This window comes from Heloderma suspectum, chromosome 7 (genome assembly GCF_057233095.1).
Source record: "Heloderma suspectum isolate Gila_16-S chromosome 7, 16-S_ref, whole genome shotgun sequence".
Taxonomy (NCBI): Eukaryota; Metazoa; Chordata; class Lepidosauria; order Squamata; family Helodermatidae; genus Heloderma; species Heloderma suspectum.
Window position 1 is genome coordinate 123,151,409 of NC_139464.1, and position 22,360 is coordinate 123,173,768.

Here is a 22,360-nt window from a genome sequence, read left to right on the forward strand (position 1 = left end):
CAATGTGAAAAAGAGGCTCAAAGGTCATTTAAGCCTTGAGTACAAAAATCACTCTTAACAGTTCAAGTCCCTGGTTGAAATCTCACCTCGAAACCGTACCACAAAACATAAAACTCAAGTTTGAAGTCACAGCTTTAGTGCTGTGCGATTGCCTGATCACACAGCTGTGCACTTTCCCTCCTCTCCCCACTTTGCTTCTCTTGGGAGTATTGCCAACCATGGTTAGAAGTCAGTTTGGGCTAACTAGGGCTGGCCGAAAAACTGAGAATATGCTAATCATAGCATCAGAACAAAAAAGGAGATGGATGCTCATGTAAGAAGGGTGGGGATCTGTGGGATGCTTCCAGTCACCTAACCATTGTAGTATAGTTCCGCTAAGCCTTTGAGTCCAGATGTTACTTTTACATTTTGTGGAAAGGTTATTTCAGATGCAAACCTATACAAGTGGGCAATCAGTCCACATAGGAGCCTGAGGGATTGGCTGTCTCTGTGGTGTCTATCATGTCACATATGTTAAACTATAGTTTTAACTTTATGAGTGCTCACGCACTTCCCCCTCCCCTCTGGCATGGCCATGAGGAGACTGGAAACTCCTCCATGAGGAGAAGGGAAACTTTCCCTTTTACGGCAGTTTAGTGTTATGTCCAGAGTAAGTATATTTTGTTGAAACAAGCCAGCTTCACAACCCATGATTTCAACAAACTATAGTCAATAATACTTCAGGGTTCAGATGTCACAACAAGCTGTGGTTAATTTAAAATGGAAGTGAGGCTTCCGAATACCTCTTAGCAAGTGTGCTCGAGGAGGGGGATGAGCCCAAGAGCCCAAGTCTTACTGCAACTTGTCCTTGTAACTCATTTTAAGCTATGGTAACACTATAGTAGTACTTTGATGTTAAAGTACACGCATCGAGCAAGAGAGCAGTGCACAGGTGTGTGGGAGGTTAGTAGAGAGAAATCCCAACTCAACAACAGAATCAATGCTTGCAGAATAGCAAGATGGCTAATACAATCTTCATGTAAGGTAATAAAGCAAAGACTCCACTAGTACAAAGCACTCCTTCGTCCCTTGGACATTAATTTCACTTCCCTCTTCTAAATTGACCATGGTGCATCACTACTGTGTACCAATTTTCACTAGACATGCCAAGTTGCAGCTTAATGTTATTGTTAAAAGGAGGTTTGCTAGCTATGGTTAGTGCAACCAATTGCACGAACATCATGCTGGCCATGGTTAGCCCTGAGAACGCAGAGAAGGAATGCACGTGCAAGAGGAGTGCTTCTTGGTCTGGTGATCAGGCAATGTTCCCTCCGCACTGAGCCACAATCATACTGCAGCATGACTGCAGCAACTTCACGCTCAGAAAAAATGTTATGGTTTGTCTGCAGTATACACTGCGGCATCCGTGGGATCCCTAGTGACTGCACGTGGGATCCCCTGAAGGTACCACAAAGACACAACACTGGGCGAATGCAGACAACCAGTTAGCATCTACCAGCTTACCGAGGCTGCTGAGTGATAGTTTAGATCTGAGTGACTGAGATCTAAAGTATGGACTTACTGGCTACTATGCAACAGCACTTCATGGCATGATGTTTCGCATATACATTTGAGAATCTAAGACTAATTATGTAACCACTTTTGTTGGCCAAACCAGCAGCTTATTAAAGTAATCAGAATTAAACCAGTTTACTCTCCTGGAGGTAACTGGAAAAGTCAGTTTAAACACAGATTTACATCCGCTTAAACATTGTGGGTCTACTAGCTCTGTGCTTGCCATGGAGCAAAGGCAAGCAGGGCGCCAACCTCGACTGGAGATGCTGTGACACAGAGGGTTGCATGGTTGGGCTACTGAATGCCAAGGAGATAATTTAACAGGTGCCAGAACTAGAGATGTGAAGGCCTGGACACCCTCCCCCACCAAAAAATGAGAAAGAACTACTTTTTCAAGGGCCGTCCGTTTTCGTTTTTTCCCGAAAAATTGCACAGCTTTGGATTATATATTTTCTTTTAGAATGATAATAAAATATCTAAGACAAGGTTGTGGAATGAACTCCCTAGTGAGGTTCGCCTGGCACATACATTGTATTCAGTAGGGTTTAGTCTGGTTGTATTGTTATACTGTGGCTTTAATGCTTTATATATTTTATATTGTTTTATTGTGTGTTCTTTGGTTTTAATTTCTGTGAACCGCCCAGAGAGCTTCGGCTATTGGGCAGTATAGAAATAAATAAATAAAATAAAATATTGCTACTCAGCCTTCATCCCCCCACAATGATTTCTAAAAACATGTAATAAGACATTTATAGAAAGACCATACAACATTTCTGGTAATAATGAAGACTTGGGGGGAAATGCTTTTTAAATTCTCTCTGTAAGATTCCAAAAATAGTGATTACTTCCATTCTTTATTAAAATTACTGATCTAATGTATCTTTTACTGATAAACATTTAGAGATGTGCCAAGTCAGGCTCAGTTTCCCAACATGTGAGTAGAGGCACCATATCACAGCATGGAAGGAAATGTGCATTCTTGACAGTTTGGGTTTTGTTCTGTAGAGTCCGATGTTTCTCGGCTTGTTCTGGTTTCATGCTGTAACAGTCCATGTAGTTCTAATCTAAAACCCACACCCCGCCACTGCCACCAGATGCGACAGAAGAACACGTGGGACACTTTCAGTACATCGGCATTTTTATGGCAGACTTAGAACAACGCTTCCTCAGCTCCTGTCCCCAAAAGCCTGTACAGGAGATTCATTGATCACATCTTTGTTATCTGGACTCATGTGCAGAAGGCCCTGACAAAATTCCACAAGGACTTCCACTCCATCATCAACCTGAGCCTAGACCTGTCCATGCAACTGGTTCACTTTCTGGACATGACTGTGCAATACATAATAGACACAGAAGCACCATCTTATACCAGAAAATGATTGATTGCTACACATACTTACACTCTTTCACCCAAAACACAAACAAAATCTATTGCCTTACAGCCAAGCCCTACCACACAACTGTATCTGTTCAGACCCGGTCAGACAGGGACTCACAACTTAAAGGATTTAAATTGGGCATTCTTCTGACTATAATACCCACTCAACAAAGTGAAAAAACAGAACAAGGCCATACAAGAACAAATCTACTACAGGACAGAGCCAGAAGAGAAAGGAAGAGGACACCACTCGTTGTGCCCTATACTTCCCATATAAAACCACTTAAATGTATCATCAGTGATCAGAGCTGGTCCTACCATTAGGCAGAGTGAAGCAACTGCCTCAGGCAGCAAATGATGGAGGGCAGCAGCAGCAGCCATTTCCATGTGTTGAAGGTCAGAGTGGCATATGCCACCTGGCTTGATCTAGTGCCCCTAAACTAGCCTGTCTTATGTGCAGTGGCCGAGACTACCCTGTTAACTGCCAGTCCAGTGGACATCTGTATGAGGAATGGGGAGGGACACTATCTTGCCCTTTATCACAGACATTGTATTGTATTGTTCCAGCCTTGTCAGTGATTTACAACCCATCCTAGACAATGACACTTCCTTCTTTCAGGACTTGGGTGGTAGACTTGTACTCACAGATGGCACCCAAACTCAAACGGACACTCCCTTCCTGCGTCTCCTCTGGTGACACTACTAGAGAACCTAATAATGCCATCCACAGTATCCGACGTTCATATACCTGCTTATCTTCCAGTGGGATATATGCCATGATTTGCCAGCAATGCATTCGACTCAGGACAAACAGGTCAGTCTCTATGCAAAAAAATAAATGGACCGGGTATAAACCTTGAGAGTCTCCACATTGGTTATAAATATTTTGAAGGAAAAAAGCCTTGGAGGGTGCAGGTTAATCCCCTCCCCATTCCTAGGTGAGGCCTGCAGAGCCTGGAGAAAAGGAGGAGGGGAAAGCCCCATATCCTGGGCTTACCTCCTGCAAGGTGGCACGGATACACAAAAGATGGCACAGCTGACTGAATTCTTGCCCTTCTCCAAGCCTTAGTAGCCTTTTGGCTTGGCCCCAGGCTTGTGTTTGTTCCTTTTTGCCCGAGCGTGCTCTTTCTCCATGCTGTTCCCGCCTCTTCAGCCACCTCAGGCAGCCAATGACTTTCTCCCCCTTTCCCCACTACCCACACCTCTTGGGCAGTGGCTTCTGTCTCTTTCCCCTCCATGCTTCTTCAGCAGTCTCCTCCCTTATGTCTCTCCTACATGCTGCCCATACCTCTTCCAATTACTTCTTTTTCTTCTGTATGCCAAATGCATTCCTTTTCCCTCACCAGCAACTGCACCCCAATGCTCTCCGAGGACAGGGGCTGTCCAGCCCATCAGCATCTCAGGGAGGATGCTGGGGCACCTTTGCTGGCCCAAAGCTGCAGTTGGACCATTGAAAGAGCTGTGTATGGCTCCCGCGCCACTTTTGGCCACCGATCCTAGGCTGAAGTGAAGATGAAGAACTGAGCTCATTCAAGTGAGTCCATGGTGACCGTGAGCATTTCCATTCAGCTGCTTGACTTGGTCAACGATCAGTTATCCTGGAGGACCATTGGCGTCCACAGGAATTCTCTTGTGAGGCAGGAGAAGTGCCCATAGGGTTTTTCTGCTGTGGTGGTGGCATCACCCACTGAGGAGTGACTGATGCCAACATTATATTCTTTGTGGCGCCAAGCCAAAGCTTTTTTATTTGCCCAGGCATTCCAAATCGGTTTATAAGGCCAAATTGTGTTGCTGCCGTTTTTGTGTGTCTTGTTGTTATTGAGAAACCTAATAAAACCACAACATTTAATAAACCGCCCTGGTACAGTAAGGTTAAGGGCAGTATATAAAAATATTTAAATGAGTAAATCATACGCACAACTAGCATCGACAGGTCTAAAATTTCTGGTAGACCTGGTGACTGAGCAGGGGTGAGGCCTGAGCATCAGGTCTATAGATCTCTGTTGTTTCTCAGTGGGTAGCCCTGGTATCTGGACAGTGCCTTTCCACTCTTTGCGAGACCCTCAGTTCTTTCCCTGCTTCCCTTCTGCACTAAATTAATTCTACTGCTGCTACAATCAACTCCATTGTCTTTTACACACAGCATTTCCCTATAAAAACCCAGCACGTCAGGACACTTGATAACAAGGCTGGACCACGCTACAGGATTGTCATATGCTCCTCCAAGGGTGGGAACTTTATCAGGGGAAGGGTTGAATGTCAATGTGGGAAAAGCCTTGGGGCACCGCATGCCATCTGCGGACATGGCCAAAGGCAAAGGGCACATGGCTAGATGCGACTATTATTACCCATTTTAAGCCTACTGAGAAGCTAGCAGGACCAGGCTTATGCATGTCTACTCAGAAGTAAGTGGGACCGAAATACTCAGCAGCACTTTCAAATAGCATCTCAAGCCTCTGCATGTCTCCTCCCAAGCAAGCAAGATAAGCCCCCAAAGTAAACCGGCCTGAATCACACAGCAGCTTCCTCCCCAGACCCTGACCCCTCTCCCAGCGGGGAAAAGTGCTGACTGGAGACGGGAGCTTTTCCCTGCCAGGAGTGGAGGCAGGGCCTGAGGAAGAATCGGTTGGGCCAGAGGGGAAACCTCTGTGGGCCGGGGGCTCCCTATCCCTGCACCAAAGTGAGTGTAACGCAGCTAGGCTACGTGACAGGAGTGGTGCCGGCCACGGCCACGCTCCCTCGGCCACAGCACCACCCCCTGCAATATGGGTACAATAAAGATAGATCTTACCTGCACTGGCAGGGTAATTTTAAAAAATGTTTACAAATGCAGAAAAATGTGTATGACATAAAACCTGAGTTCGATCATGGATTTACCATTTGTTTCTGGATAGACACAGTACCACCCAATCACGGCCATACTAAAATCTGGGATTGCTGAATTGTTTTCTATGAGGCAGCAATAATTTCTCCACCAGCAAAGAAAAAAATGAACCAGGAATTTCCTTCTCCAGACAGTAGGTGTGTCACTCTAACCTTTTTAGGACCTAATTGACCAGCCCTGCTTTGCTAAATATCAGCAACTGCTATGACTTCATCGTTGGCGAAAAACACTGAAAAGCAAGAGCAGGCTCGTTTCGGGCAGAGTAATGCCTGCGCATTTTGCCTTGTCTCTCGAGTTCTAGAGCTAGAGACTTGCTCCTTTAAAAAAAAAAAAGGAAGCAAGCTGGGAATCCAGGGATTACGGGTCATCCAGGGAGCAAATGCCCCCCTCTAGGCTCCCCCCGCAAATGTCCATCGTGTAGAGGGCGACTCTGAAACTGGAATGGTGCCTGCACAACCACAGTTTTACCCTCTAAAGTAGTCAGCCAGCAAGTTCTGTTGGTACAGTTACCGGCAGTTCTTCACACCTCCCTCACCATGGATGGATTGACAACTGTGAGAGCCAAATAGCTCCCCTTAGTGTTCCAGATTTCACACAAGCACCTCCGGTCGCTTACTTCTAGTGTATGCTAACAACAATACAGAACTAAACGCTAGATCACAAATGGCTGGGGAAGAATAGAATGGAAGAGCCATTTTGCTGCAGACATGCTATTTTCCAGCTTGGAGACAAATGTTTAAAAACTACACCTACGTAGCAACAAATTACAATGCCCATTATACTATGCTATCTATTTCTTGGAACACTACTCATCTGCAAATTGACAGATGCAGTTGTATGTCTAAACCTGGGATTATTGAAATGACTCAGAATATCCTCAGTTCCCTTTGTTAACTTGTAGAACAGAGAGGATTTTCATCAATGGGGCTTGAGGGTGTCAGTTAACAGACATCCAGCTGTTTTATTTAGTTGGTGGTTTCTGGATATTTCCCCATGTTAATACAGTGTGCAACTTTTCCAGTGCTGTCTTGTTCAGTTTATTACTTGTGGCTACAATTCTCAGATGGGAGTTTCTATGAAACCAACTTAAGGCGCCAAAAGCCGTTTGTGGTCGAGAGAGCCCAAATTGCTTTTGTTTTGCAGAAACCAAATACCTCCCAGATCTTTGCTAGCAAAAACCAGGCTCTCTCCCACTTCCAGTCGCAAATGTTTGCCAAGATCCAACTTCATATTTAATTATCTGGCTGCTACGAGTGGGTTTAAAAATGTGGTGGATGGTTTCAAAGACTTTCTGTGATCAAAGCACAACAGCGTTTCCTCAAACTGTGTATCTGTACTATGATCATCATAAAGTACAATCCCTTTTCTTAAAAGAATTCTCAACACCAAAGAAGTAGCAAACTCCTACCCACCCCTTGCTGGCCACACGCTTCTTTCCTAGAGAAGCTATAGCAAAAAGGAAAACGAGGAAGACGAGAACTAAGCATTAAGCCCATTCGCAGGCCTTTTAAAATTTTCCTGCTTAAGCTCTTGGTTTTTTGATAGCACCAATTTAAGTTAATGGTTAAGAAGGATAAATACATTTTACGTCCAACCACAAATATGCACCTAGAATCTCAACTGTCTCTTGTCCCACCATCTATTAAAAATGTGCCTCAGTTTGACGTAGCCACCTAGTACCTTTGGACAGAGCAAGTACCTTCACTGAAAACCTCAGCACTAATTCGTAAATTGTGTTTATCAGCATTCGTTTCACTGCAATCTCTTATTGTGTGGGTGGTGCTTCATCTGGTAAGCAAACATTTATGCTGGTATGGTTATGACCAGACCTAACCATAATGCTGGTGGCCTCACGTTATGGGTCTGGCTGATCATAACTGTAACCAAAAAAACCCTTTGGTGGTTGATTTACCATTCATTCGCCAGTCCACCATTCAGTTAAACTTTCACGTAATAACGTTTGAGCCAGTTTGGTCTCCATGAAACCAACAGGACTAAAAACAATATAAATACTAGGGCAGGAATGCACAACCTGTGGGCCTTGTGAGCCCGACCCACTTTCCCCACAGCCCAGCTGATCATCTGAGCTGTGGAGAAAAGATTGCTTTTCCAGCACTGCTATTGGGGACCACAGCATACTACACCACTTTCCCACACCATCGCCAAGTCCTACTTTGGTGTAAATTAAAATTTAACATAGCAGAAAGCAGGACAAAAGGACCTTGCACCATTTTCTGACTGCTGCTTCCTGTGTTTTAAGAACATGTAAGGAGATGAAGGATGTCTCTACATTAAAGGAAAATCTGGCACCCCCCCCCCCGAGCTTTTCTTCCATCTCCGTGGTGTGATGAGAATTGGCTCATTAGATGGGGAATGTGACCAGACATCCGTTCTCACCACCCCATATATCTTTCAATGAAAAACCGCCATCAGATGGCTGAAAAATGATGGTGAACCCCGCTGTATTTAAATACCTCATTTAAACTTTTTTTAAAAAAAACTATACTTTTTGCCAGGGATAGTGCAGGACGGGCCCTGGATGACAACGTTATCATGCAGCGGACCCACAAACTTCTGTGGATGGCCAGCCACGAGTGCACTATAAATGCCTCGTGTAAAGACAGCCTCTGCCTAGAATGCTACTAGACATGATGAGAGACAACTAGCTCAAGGTCATCCAGTGATGTGCCTAGCTGAGCAGGGTTTGAACCCAGGTCTCCTCGATTCAAGCCCAACAGTCTAGCCAGTACACCATGGTGGTTCCCTTAATACATTTAGGGCGCAATCCTATCTAGATAGGCGGCCGCCTCCAAACACGGAGGCGACTGCCTGTCCAAAGCAAGGCAGGAGAAGCACGGGCGGATTGTTTCCTCCGCACCTCTCCTACCCTGCTTTTTCTGCTAGACAGCTGATTGCGGCTGTCTAGCCATGGGGGGACCGAGCAGGAGAGGAGGCTGCGTGTACGACACATAGGATGTGTCATACACACATTTCCGCTCTCCCTGACCCGGAATGCCCCCAGCCACACCCCTTTTCAGCCACTCCACGCCCCTCTTCCAAGCACGGAGGATGGGGATTCTCCGTGCTGCCCCCAAGGCACCATGGAAGTGAGGGGAGGTCGGTCTTCCGGGAACTGATCTTGGAGCATGGGCTCTGAGGTTGTTTCCCAGAAAACAGCATATCCTATGGCTGTCTAGCCGCTGTTTAGAGGCCATAGGATTGCTCCCTCCAGGCACTATCCTATGCATGTTTAGACAGAAAAAGTCCTACAATTCCCAGCATTCCCCAGCCAGCTATGCTATATTGAGAATGTAGAATAATCACATCAATAATCACCCACATCAGGACCTTTTCAAGGCAGTCCACAAATCCGCATTTACAATATTGCCACGCATATTAAAACATCTAAATAGAGCAACAAAACACATCATACAAAATAAAACAATAGAACTTAAACAGCAACAGAAAAAACCCTCTGTGTCTATAAGCACTAAGAACTCTAAAAGTGGCAGTCAGTAAAAGATTAAAAGGCCTAGGCAAATAAAAACATTTTTACCTGGCACCTAAAACTCATAAATCAAGAGAAGACTTTCCAAGGAAACAGAATTCCAAAGCAAGTAATGGATTTTATGCTCTAACAATTGTACTAAGTTCATTATTTTAGGCCCAGCACCAAACGTAAAAGAACCTATAAACAATCATGATTCATACATTTAATAAATAAAATCAATCCTCAAATATTAACAGGAATCTGATTTTACTTCTCCAGTCAGGTGGGATTTCAGCTTCTGGTTCCAAGCATCTGGCACCCATGGCAATTTTAAGGTTGATTTTATTTATACTCATCTGAAGTATTTGACCAGTTATTGTTTTATGGAGTCTTTGTGTTTGGTATTGTGCCAGAAATTAAGAACTTAGTACAACTGCAATAGATCTCATACCCTTTTTGGTAAAAAGGTATATCGCTCTATGTTCTATCAAGAATCTGTTTTAGATTATGAGCTCCTTGGGGCAGGGATTGGTGCACTTGAACTCTGTAAAATGCCATGCCCACTAGTAGAGCTGTATAGATAATAAAAACAATAATCTGTTATGGTTATTAGTGGTGGTTTCCAAAAAGAAAAGAATGTGCAACATAAAAACATGAGCAACATTTAAAGTGGTATAAGCAGAGATGTCAGTGATACTCATTTGTATCAGTGCACTGCAGAGATCATCTACTAGAGAACCTGATAACCCAGGGAGCCCTCATTTCCCCTCCCACGTGGCTAGCCCAGAGGAGAAAGGAGCATTTGGAGAGAGTGATGGATGGTTCAGGGATGGTGCCAACTGTCTGTTTTAGCTAGAGTGGGTCCTTGGGAGCCAACTCTCATTTCCTCAAAATGCCGCTCCCTTAAAACTAGACACCAACCAGGGTTATATGCAGGATGGTGTGTGCTCAAAGCAAAAACTAAAAGTTAAAATTCAGTTATGCCCTGTATAATTTTTCATAGCCTTTTAAAAACATAATTTATTCTGGTTTTGCTAGCCAGAGGGAGGGTAAAGCATTATAAGGAGAACTGAAGCCCCATCCTCAGGCACTGGAAGTCTTGTTCACCCACATCACTGGCTTTTGAGATGTCAGCAAGTATTGGCCATGTGCCTGTAAGCATATTCTTGCAGACATAATGGCTAGAAATACATGTTTCAAAAAAGCTGTAATATTCTCTCAGGAAGCTGAATTTGCACACGCACAGATACAATGAACACTGCTGTGCTTCTGTGCTTCTATTGGGCAGAATCCAATGGGTCTCTTATGCCCCTGCCGATTGTCTTACGCCCCGCCAATTCCATGTGCAAGCGGCGCCCACCACTTGTGCAACGGCAGTTTAGCGCTTTCAGGGCAACCCGAGATGAGTGGAAATGCTTGTTTCTGGAAAAAGGCAGGTTGGCAGAGCTCCCATAAAGGAGCTTCACCAACCTGCCTCCTTCTAGCAATGAGCATTTCCACTCATTTGGGGGCTTCCCCTACGAAGCACTAAATCTCCCTTGCATAAGTGGTGGGTCCCACTTGCACAACAGAATCGGTGGGACCCACCACTTGCAGAGGAGAATCAGAGGGGGCGTAAGCACCCTGTTGGTTTCTGCACATTGTATAGATCTGTTGGTGTAATCCTATACATCTCTGCGCAGACGTAACCCCCACCAAATCCAGTGGGTGTTACTCCCACATACGTGTGTATAGGTCTGCAGTCTGACAGTGCAATCCTTTACATGTTTACTCAGGTGCTTACTCCCATGTAAGTGGTTATAGGATTGTAGCCTAAAACATGTTAAAACCAAATGGAGCATCTTCCTCCTTACCCCCAAACACACTCCAAATTAAAAAAAAAAAGTCATGAACTTTCCTGTCTCAGGCTTTCTTATTAATCCATAGAGTTTCCACTTTGTTTAAATGAACTGCAGATTTTACACAGATCATTACAATTCGTGCATTCCTGTTCAGCTCAAGAATGATGCGTGCCATTTTTCCATTACCTAAGTCATTCATGTAACAGAGCCCTGCTAAAAACAACACTGTCCATTTTAGCAGACAGCTTCTTGCTCAGGTCCTTTCTGGACTAACTCTTCAACACTAACAGTAAAGAACATTTTCTTTAATAATATAGGTAAAGTGGTATTCTCAGGAACAAAAAGAAACATAAGAAAGAGAAATCTTGATCCTAAATTAACCGGACAAACTTTTGCTGGCAGGGCGACCCTCACTGGGTACTTCATTCACAAGAGGATCTTGCTGCAACATCAAGATTAACTTCTTTAGCTGATCCAGTTAAAAAGCTACCCTTCTATCTATGCCACCCCATCTCAAGAGTTCTTACATGGGGTTAAAACAGCCCAGACTCAAGAGAGTTCCTAACTGTTAAGCTAAAGGTGATCCAGCACTGCACATTTTGTCATTGTATAGCTTAAAACATCTACAAAGTTTCTAGTCCACAACTGTCCACACATTGCTCAACTGCCCACACATTGTGATTAAAGTGGTTTTAATGTTTTATATATTTTGTATTGTTTTATTGTGTGCTCTTTGGTTTTAATTTTTGTGAACCGCCCAGACAGCTTCGGCTATTGGGCGGTATAATATATTTATTTGTTTGTTTGTTTGTTTATTTGTTTGTAAGTAAGTAAGTAAGTGTACAGGTGTTTTCTCTCTGGGACCAGCCCTGGAGAGATGAGGAGTGGGCCTCAGGCTCTTCAGTTCTTCTCACCAGTGAAAGAACCAAAAGATCAAACTGGGAGATCCCATGTTTGTTTGAACATGCAGTCTCCTCTGATGGTTTAATCTGTTGGAGGTCTTTGGAGATCACTCAGTCAAGTAACCAAGGGATCTCCCAGCTCAGTTGTTCACTTCTCTTCTGCTCCCCTCAATGCAGGGAAATGTAGCTTGCAGCCCATTCTGCTCTCTCCTGGGGGGCAACCGCAGGGGAGGAAAGTCACATCTTAGTAGATCTACCCTTGCCATTGGTGGCATGTTAGGATTGCCAGGTGTCTTGAGGCTCGGACCCCCAAACTCAGCAGGTGGAGCCTGAAAGCTCAATAAATGTTTCCTGTCAAAGCTGAGAGCAAAATCTGATGAAACTTGGCAAGCTTTGGGGTTTGTTTTTTGTTTTTGAAGAGACATCTCAAGACTCTCCTGCTAACTGTTCTCAAGCACGGGATTTTTACCTCTTTCTCCAGTGTTCTCAAAATTTATTATGCCCTGATAGGTGTCTACCTCTTTGTCACTCTGTTCCACAGAAAGAGAAAGGAAAAAGGTAATGAGAGAAGAAGTTGCTAGAAAAAGGAGGTGGTTTAAAAAGGCTTCTAGGTGTGCAACTTGAGAGTCAGCTTCACTGCCTCTAGCCCCTGAGAATGGGATTTCCAGGCCTCAGGGTTTGACCAGAGTTTCTATGGGTTTAGCCTCTTTCTTACAGTCTCTCAGGGTAAATGGAGGGAACGAAGAGGACAGGCTGCTTTCTGCTTGATTTGTGAGGCTCAGCTCCATTGTTCCTTAAGGTCTACCCTGAGCGCCCAAGAACAGCCAAGCTCAGCACCCTTGACTCACCAGGCGCTCCTCTTCTTAGCAGGAAATAGCTTTGGACCTATACTGAAGCATCCCTGCGCTTCCAGACTCCCCATCCCAGGTCTCAGGGTCTGAGCTGCAGCAGCTCTGGCAGCCCTTCTTGAGAAGGACATTAAAACCCTTGTATGTCACCCCTTCATGGATCGCTGCCTTGTTGTGGTGAAGGGGCTTGCATCACTCAGTGAAGCCATAAGCTATGCCGTGCAGGGCCACCCAAGATGGACAGGTCATGGCAGAGAGTTCTGACAAAATATGGTCCGCTGGAGAAGGAAATGGCAACCCACTCCAGTATCCTTGCCAAGAAAACCCCATGGAACGTATCACAAGGCTAAAAGAGATGACACCGGAAGATGAGCCCCTCAGGTCGGAAGGTGTCCAATATACTACTGGGGAAGAGCAGAGGGAATTTCCAAGTAGCGCCAGAAAGAGTGAAGCGGCTGGGCCAAAGCCGAAAGGACACTCAGCTGTGGATGTGTCTGGTGGTGAAAAGAAAGTCTGATGCTGTATAGAACAATATTGTTTAGGAACCTGGAATGTAAGATCAATGAATCAAGATAATCTGGAGGTGGTCAAACGTGAGATGGCAAGATAGAACATCGACATCTTGGGAATCAGCAAACTAAAATGGACAGGCATGGGCGAATTTAATTCAGGTGACCATCATATCTACTACTGTGGGCAAGAATCCCTTAGAAGAAATGGAGTAGCACTCATAGTCAACAAAAGGGTGGGGAAAAGCAGTACTGGGGTACAATCTCAAAAATGACAGAATGATCTCAGTACAAATCCAAGGCAAACCATTCAGCATCAGAGTAATTCAAGTCTATGCCCCAACCACTGAGGCCGAAGAAGCTGAAGTTGATCGGTTCTATGAAGACCTACAACACCTTCTAGAACTACCACCAAAAAAAGATGTCCTCTTCATCATAGGGGATTGGAATGCTAAAGTAGGAAGTCAAGAAATAACTGGGATAACAGGCAAGCATGGCCTTGGTGTACAAAAATACAGGAACTACAAGCTAGGTTTGGAAGTACAAGCTGGGTTTCGAAGAGGCAGAGGAACTAGAGATCAAATCGCCAACATTCGCTGGATCATGGAGAAAGCAAGAGAATTCCAGAAAAACGTCTATTTCTGCTTCATTGACTACGCTAAAGCCTTTGATGGTGTGGATCACAACAAACTGTGGCAAATTCTTAAAGAGATGGGAGTACCAGACCACCTTACCTGTCTCCTGAGAAACCTGTACGAGGGTCAAGAAGCAACAGTAAGAACCAGACGTGGAACAACCGATTGGTTCCAAATTGGGAAAGGAGTACGACAAGGCTGCATATTGTCATCCTGCTTATTTAATTTATATGCAGAGTACATCATGAGAAATGCCGGGTTGGATGAATCACAGGTCGGAATTAAGATTGTTGGGAGAATTATCAACAACCTCAGATATGCAGATGATACCACCCTAATGGCAGAAAGCGAGGAGGATCTAAAGAGCCTTTTGTTGAGGGTGAAAGTGGAGAGTGCAAAAGCTGGTTTGAAACTCAACATTAAAAAAACTAAGATCATGGCATCTGGCGCCATCACTTCCTGGCATATAGAAGGGGAAGAAATGGAAGCAGTGACAGATTTTATTTTCTTGGGCTCCAAGATCACTGCAGATGGTGACTGTAGCCATGAAATTAAAAGACGCTTGCTCCATGGGAGGAAAGCTATGGCAAACCTAGACAGCATAGTAAGAAGCAGAGACATCACCTTGCCGACAAACGTCCATATAATCAAAGCTATGTTTTTCCCAGTAGCAACGTATGGCTGTGACAGCTGGACTGTAAGGAAAGCTGAGCGCCAAAGAATTGATGCTTTCGAACTGTGGTGCTGGAGAGGACTCTTACGAGTCCCCTGGACTGCAAGGAGGTCAAATCAGTCAGTCCTAAAGGAAATCCACCCTGACTGCTCATTGGAAGGACAGACACTGAAGCTGAAGCTCCAATATTTTGGCCACCTAATGCGAAGAGAAAACTCCTTGGAAAAGACCCTGATTCTGGGAAAGATTGAAGGCAAAAGGAGAAGGGGACGTCAGAGGATGAGATGGCTAGATAACATCACCAATGCAATGAATATGGACTTGAGCACACTCGGGGAGAGAGCGGAGGACAGGAAGGCCTGGTGTGCTATGGTTCATGGGGTCACGAAGAGTCGGACACGACTTAACGACTGAACAACAACAACATCAAGTCAAATTCTGTAATTTGGCCACCACAGAACACACTGATGACTTGAACATTTGTTTTTGAAAGCAACCTCTCTTCCAACTGAGAACCACTGCTCTTCCTTATCATCTGGTTTCAGGATACAGGCCCACACTAGTCTTGAACTAGCAGCCTGAAGGTCAAGCAGGGTTGCACACGTTATGCCCAGTACATGTGGCAAGTGCATATAAACATGACAAGTCATGCATGGCTTTCCATGTGGCCCATGCCCTACATAGATCAGGCTAGAGACCTGGTCTACAAAGGCAGCAGAACGAGGTGAGAGATGGACTCTACAACGTCAAGCTCCAGGTAGCGGCATCATTTTCTGAATTCGCATCAGCAAAACAAAAACTTTCCGGTAGTAAAAAAAAAACAGACCTAACAACACTAGCGCATAAGGGAGAAAAGTTTGCCCATACTAGCGCATAAGGGAGAAAAGTTTGGGACTCAAGACTGTGCTAGTTTTGTACCTGCAGAGAGTTTTATGTGGGCACAGTCAAAAGATATCGATGGTGGCCCCTTTAATAGAGCTATACAAGGGCAAATTACTTCCCCAAATATTATATGGGGCACCTGCCTGGACCCATGCTAACATCGCTTCACTGGAGTCAGTGCAGCATAAATTTCTATCCAGAGAACTCGGGGTTCCCAGATCCACGTCTAAGGCCATTGTCCGACTAGAAACAGCTTGTCACTCAGTGGGAATGCTTGTCCAAAAAGCTGCCACTTTCTTCTGGTTAAAGATAGTGTTCCAACTGGCCTCCCCCTTGGTCTTATTAGCATATGAAGCTATGGGAAGGGGCTCATGGGCAGACAAGATAGCCACATCTATCTCTGAGTTGGGCTTTTCACAATCATATTTGCGTGCGAGGGGCTATGATAGAGCTAGGGATGAGATTTCAAAGAGGTTACAGGATGTTGATATTCAAACAACAATGGCTGTTGCTGCTGAAAGTCGCTCTAACAAGATCTATAAAAGCATCATGACCTCTCCGGGGAAGGCTCCCCCGTATTTGATTTCCATCACCTCACATGAATTGAGATGGCTCATGACTAGGTGTAGACTGAACTCACTCCAATTGATGGAGGTGAAGGCACGTTATAGGACCCATCATGGCATGAGTGCAGATTGCCCAGCTGGTTGCCCCAAGGTAGAGGACATGGTACACTTTTTAGCAGAATGCCCATTGTATATCGATTTGAGGAAGCAATATCTTGAGCCCCTATTAGCTGCGCTTGAGAATACTTCTGGTGCAAGCATAACTCGATTATTATTAGCTGGAACAGATCATTATACATCATATAGGACTGCTAAGTTTGTCAGTCGAGCCCTGGAGAGGCGAAAGTCATTGACTGTTATAAAAAAACTAAATCCGTAAACATGGTAATAATATTCTGGCAGATATTGTTTTAGGATTTTAAAATGTTTTTAACTTGCTCTTGTTAGTTATTTTATTAATAATTTGTACTTTGGTCTCCCTTTTGGGTTGATGTGAGAATTCTATTTGTTTTGTGTGTGGACGGCCTGATTGGCTAAAAAGCAATAAACTGTAATGTAATGAAAAGATATCCCACATCTGCCATTTGGAAGTGTACAATCTCTTTTTATCAGACTTATCCCGTGCCCAGCCGCCAGTTGTCTGCATTTCTTTGCATTAAAAAAGTTACATTCAAAGCCAATGGAACTATTCTGTAGAAAATGTAGGCCGGAACACCCTACAGGACCCCACACAAAGGAAACTTCGCATGAATGCTAAGAAACAATTATTTGGCAAAACATTCTCCTCGCTCTTCCATGTCCCTAAAATACTTTATGACAATGTCGTAAATCAACCAGAGGCTGACTTCAAAAGAACTTTGGACCTCATCTGCCCCCCTTGTCTTTTCTATAGTGCACTGACCCCTGAACTCAAACATGTTAAGAGTTTGTCATCAACTTGCTGAGATAACATTATTGACTTCTCCAAAGAGAAGAGGGCAAGCAAGACTCTACACAAAGCACTGTTCACATGCTTCAGTTAATATGTGCCTTAAGAATATTCAAGGGAACAGAAGAAAACATCCGAAACAGAATAGACTCATGCTTTTAGGGCATTCCAAGAAGGAAAGGAAATGTTACTGATAGTTCATTTCTTACTGTTGTTTATCTATATACTGTATCACTTTGCTTGAACAAGAGCTGTTCCTTTTTACTTTCTAACCTTGTGTTAAAAAGATAACAGAGTTGTTGACTCTGCAAGTTACTTTCCTACGTAAGTAAGAAAAATGAGGCCACTGGAAATTATGATTAAAAAAACCTCTCACCAGAATTAAAGACAGCATGGTTTGAACTGAGCTACGCATTATAAAGATAGATATCTTTTCTGAATAGCTTACTCAATATTTCACAAAAGAATCCAACTGCTCACCCAACCAACAGTTCATAAGGGAGCGTCTGTTATTTCTTCCTTATCTTTCTTCCCACTAACCACTTTTTATAGGTTCTGTTTCCACAACTGTGAACACTGGACTACTTTATCTGGTTAATAATGAAGCCATGGGAAAGGCGGGCAAGCCAGCTTTACGAGACCATTGCACATCCAGTCAGAGAAAAAAACAAGTACTAATTAATCCGGAGTAACTGGCTATTTGCAAGATCCTGATTAATTTAGAGTCGCTGGCTATAAGCAAGGCTCTGCGTTTACCATGATTCAGTGGGAGCAAAGAAAAAATGTAGAATGTGGTACTGGGCACAGAGTTCAGCTTCCTGAGGATCTCAGCTTTCATTAGCAACAACAACAAAAGTTTCTAGGCCTTAAGGCTGCAAAAATGTGCTTGAAAGTGTGGCTGAATAATATTTCCAGCAGTTGGAGGTGGGCTCTCAGAAGTTCCTTGCCATGACAAATGGAACAAGAAAAGAAGGCCTTTTCAGGGGCTGTACCACAGCTTTGGAATTTCTTGCCTACGGAGACTTACCTAGATCCTTCTTGTTATCCTTTTATTGCCAAGCGAAGACTTTTGATTTAGGAAAGCCTTTGGCCCGTGATGTTAATCTGCCTCTTCTACTGCACACTATGTGTTAATTGGCAGCTATCCTATATTTATGGTTTTGACTGTTCTGTGTTTAGATCAGTTTGATCTTTTTTAAAAAAATGTTCATAATGCTATGTATTTTTATAGCATTTTATTTTATTTTTGTTTTTAGCCACCTTGAGTGTCATGTGTAGAAAGCAGGATATAAATTGAAATAATACTTAAAGAATACTTTATGCCAAATAATAAAAATGGCAGAACAAATTATTTGAAATAAAGAAAGAAAATGCAAATTTGCATATTTTATACAGCTTGCAGAATTTTTATTTTCTTGGTGCAGAATTTGAATTGCCTGAGCACGAGATTTAAATTGTCAACTTCACAGGGACCAAAACAAATTAAGTATATGAATAGTGTGCTCTCACTGGGTCAGGGGGGAAATGGTCTATCATCTGAATCCAACTGAGTGCTCTGTCATGGCAGCAGGTCCTTCTGCCAGTGAGAGCATACAGCTTGTGACAGTGTCAGAGTCCTGAATCCAGACTTCCCATTGATCCTCCCTTGTGTTGTGAGAATAACACTATTTGTGTTAACTTGTGTTGTGAGAACAATGGAGAGGGCATATTCGCAATCACACTAGATCCAGATCTTGGCAACCTTCTAACTCCATGCACCAGAGAAAATTCCTACCTTTCCGTGTGCTGGCTCTAGGCACATTTTCAGGTCACATGATGGAGAAAGATTTACAAGCAGTGATACAAGAATCTACTTAAGTTAACTTTCACATTTCCTTCAGTGCTGAAAGTGGGAGAGACACACAGCAGGTAGGACAGCCTTGGATCACAATGTTTGCATCAAAATGTTGCCTGCATTCTTTCTCTTGAATTGTACGCACTGTCCCGTGTGTGTCACACTCACATGGCTTCCCAGGACCCTACCTGAAAGCAGGTGAACAGAGCTGAAGTTCTTGTCCAGTTTTCCCAGCAGGACACTCAGAAAAGAGTCAGAAGAGACGGATGCCACATTCTTTGAGTTTTGATCATATACCACCACTTCTTGTTTGCTATCAATTTCAACCTGGAACAAATTATTGGAGAGGAAATATCAAACATAACCATGTAAAAACAAAGGCCTAGCACATTTTTCCGGGTAAAACTCATATTTCTAGTATTCTTACTCATAACATAATCATCTTCCTTTTGATTTCATCCTACAAAAACTCATAGTTGGTTTTTGTCATCACTATATACTTTATTTGTCCTCTCCTTCTGCTTTGGTATTAGGCTGTACTTGCATTAGAAGGTATAATAACATTCTAAAGAAAACAGAAACTAATTTTCATTATTTGCCCCAGATTTGTGAATCAAACAGCGCTGCAATGCTCTTAAACTAGAGCAGGGGAGGGCAACCTGTGGCCTTAATCCAGCCTGTAGAACCTTCCAGGGGGCTGTCATCACAGAGGATTTCCTACGGATTGGGAGCTTTGAGGTTGTTAGTGGCACATGATGTTGAGGCCAGTGTGCTGCCAGGCAGCAGCTTCCATCTTGAAAAGCTGCATTATCTGAGAGTCCTTTTACTCCATTTTTTCAGTTAAAGCGGCTCCTACGTGGTTCTGCTACAGGGTGCTGCGTTCCTCCTCATTAAATCCTAGGCATGCCTTTGTGACATGGCTGAGACCTGGCAGTGACGTGGTCAAAGGGTGTAGCCGCCCCTCCCTCCCATTCACCCATTTTCCCCAGGGAGAGAAATTAGAGTAACTGCAGTAACGAGCCTGCCTTTCCAACTCATCAGTGCTAGAGCACTCTGTTGAGCCTTCAGAATCACGCTGTCCTTACTTTTCGCCAGTGAGAGTAACTAGCCTCCCTTTCCCCATCATTATGTGCATCTCTGCTGTTTGTCTGATGTTGGATTGATTGGCTTCCCTGATGTGTTAATTCAACTCTCCAGTGTTGCATTACTTTGCTTCTCTGCGTTCTTCTCCGATCCTTGCGTTACTTAGCATTTTCTTGGATGTTTGCTTTACTTCATGTTGCTTTACTTCGGGGCTTGTCTGATTCTTGAACATTGGTTCACTTCCCTGCTTCTCATTGCATTGCTTAGCTTCTCTGATGCTTGCAGTAAAAACGACTTGGAAGCTACAATTCTGTGACAGTTTGCTGGAATGGGGCAAAATTGGGGTGGTGGGGTGCTCTCAGGGGGAGCCTTCAGATGCTGCACTGGATCTGAATTTCAAAATCCAGGGATTTTGGCTTCTTCTTGGAAAAGTGAGGGAACAGTGAGCTTATACTCTTGCCTTTGGCATTAAACAAAAGCGCCTTAGGGCTTTATCGCAGTAGAGATCAGCAGGTATTGGGATTACAGAGAGGGGAAGTCTTTCATTGCAAGCAAAGAGAAAGTGCCCAGAGAAGGGGAAAGGGTATGGGTGGAACTCTGCCACAGTTTGCTGGAATGGGGCGAAACTGGGGGGTGGGGTGTTCTCATTGGGAGCCTTCAGATGCTGCACTGGGGAATTGGGGATTTTGACTTCTTTGAGCAAAAATGCACACATTGGGAAAAATGGGGTGGAAGCAATAACTCTGCAACAGTTTGCTGGAATGGGGCAAAATTGGGATGGTAGGCTACTCTCATAGGGAGCCTTCAGATGCTGTACTGGATGGGTTGTTTCTAGAGCATTGTGAATTAGTTACACTCCATTCATAATAATGGGGCCTGAACATGGGCTGGGAAACAAGCCTCTCTCACTGGTTGAGCAGCCCCTGCCTGGTAGATAACATTCAGTTCTACTTCCCCCACCCAATCCAGAAGTATGGTCCTTTCCAGCACTGTATGACCCGTGAAAACTGGATTTTAATGGTACGGTATACTCGGCTTTTCTTGCTTCATGTGTCCCTGAGGGACCAAAGCCAATTCCATGAAAATCCAGATAATACTCCAATGCATTTCTCATTCCATTATTGTGAAGATTCCCCCCACCCCGGAAGCCTTCAGGGGACAGGGCTTGGAGGCCCCTGGAGAATCCCTGCTGTTATCTCTGCTCTGTGCTCAGAGATAGCAGCAGGGTATCCATCTGCACTGTGCCTTCCCACATTTGAGGAAGCCATTGTGTGGGCGAAGTCTGTGGGACTGAGCTGGTGGCTGGACAGTGCTCCTCTAGTCACCGGCTCAGTTCTGGGTGCTTGGCCCAGGCATCTCTCCCCAATGGGAGAAGGTGCGGGGCAGGCAACATGGCTTCACTTCTCCAATGAGAGAAGGCCCATGAACAACTAAGCCAGTTCCCAGCAGACACCCTGGGAGGATCATTCTCCCAATGCACCCGCCGGATCCAAATGACATAGGGAATATGACCATGCCCCTTTGGCTGTCAGGAGGCATGCCCCTGACATCGTTTGGCCCACAGAAAGTTGTGTGGGGGTGTCATCCAGCCCTCCACCCACTTTTGGTTGCTGTTCCCTGGGCTAGAGTTTATCTGATATTTTGTGAAACAACAGAAGGTGGCAGTTCTATTATTCTAGGCTTTTAAGATCTGTGACCAAAAATGCAACCCTATAGATGTCTACTCCCCTTCATGGATCACTGCCTTGTTGTGGCGAAGGGGCTTGTGTAACTCAGTGAAGCCATAAGCTATGCCGTGCAGGGCCACCCAAGATGGACAGGTCATGGCAGAGAGTTCTGACAAAATGTGGTCCACTGGAGAAGGAAATGGCAACCCACTCCAGTATTCTTGCCAAGAAAACCCCATGGAACGTATCACAAGGCTAAAAGAGATGACGCCGGAAGATGAGCCCCTCAGGTCGGAAGGTGTCCAATACACTACTGTGGAAGAGCAGAGGGAATTTCCAAGTAGCGCCAGAAAGAGTGAAGCGGCTGGGCCAAAGCCAAAAGGACACTCAGCTGTGGATGTGTCTGGCGGTGAAAAGAAAATCCGATGCTGTAAAGAACATTATTGTTTAGGAACCTGGAATGTAAGATCAATGAATCAAGGTAAGCTGGAGGTGGTCAAACATGAGATGGCAAGATTGAACATCAGCATCTTGGGAATCAGCGAACTAAAATGCACACGCATGGGCGAATTTAATTCAGGTGACCATCATATCTACTATTGTGGGCAAGAATCCCTTAGAAGAAATGGAGTAGCACTCATAGTCAACAAAAGGGTGGGGAAAGCAGTACTGGGGTACAATCTTAA

At 44.3% G+C, this 22,360-nt stretch overlaps 2 protein-coding genes across 5 annotated transcripts in view; one reads left to right on the plus strand and one right to left on the minus strand.

The window, feature by feature from the left end:
- BORCS5 (BLOC-1 related complex subunit 5) overlaps positions 1-22,360 on the plus strand; it is a 78,358-nt gene that overhangs the window by 51,093 nt on the left and 4,905 nt on the right. The window contains exons 5-6 of one of the 3 annotated variants that reach the window (XR_014784520.1): positions 3,552-3,746; positions 4,279-4,779. The exons of 1 other annotated variant lie outside the window; for it this stretch is intronic. The gene's annotated coding sequence lies outside the window, so the exon portion shown is untranslated. Of the gene's footprint in view, positions 1-3,551; positions 3,747-4,278; positions 4,780-22,360 lie in introns of those variants that run through there. One more of the 3 variants, XR_014784519.1, reaches the window with a different exon arrangement.
- Positions 1-22,360, minus strand: part of DUSP16 (dual specificity phosphatase 16) — a 65,066-nt gene that overhangs the window by 9,640 nt on the left and 33,066 nt on the right. For both annotated transcript variants that reach the window (XM_084811360.1, XM_084811361.1), the window contains one exon: positions 19,113-19,251. In XM_084811360.1, the coding sequence (XP_084667486.1) occupies positions 19,113-19,251 (139 nt within the window). The remainder of the gene's footprint in view (positions 1-19,112; positions 19,252-22,360) is intronic.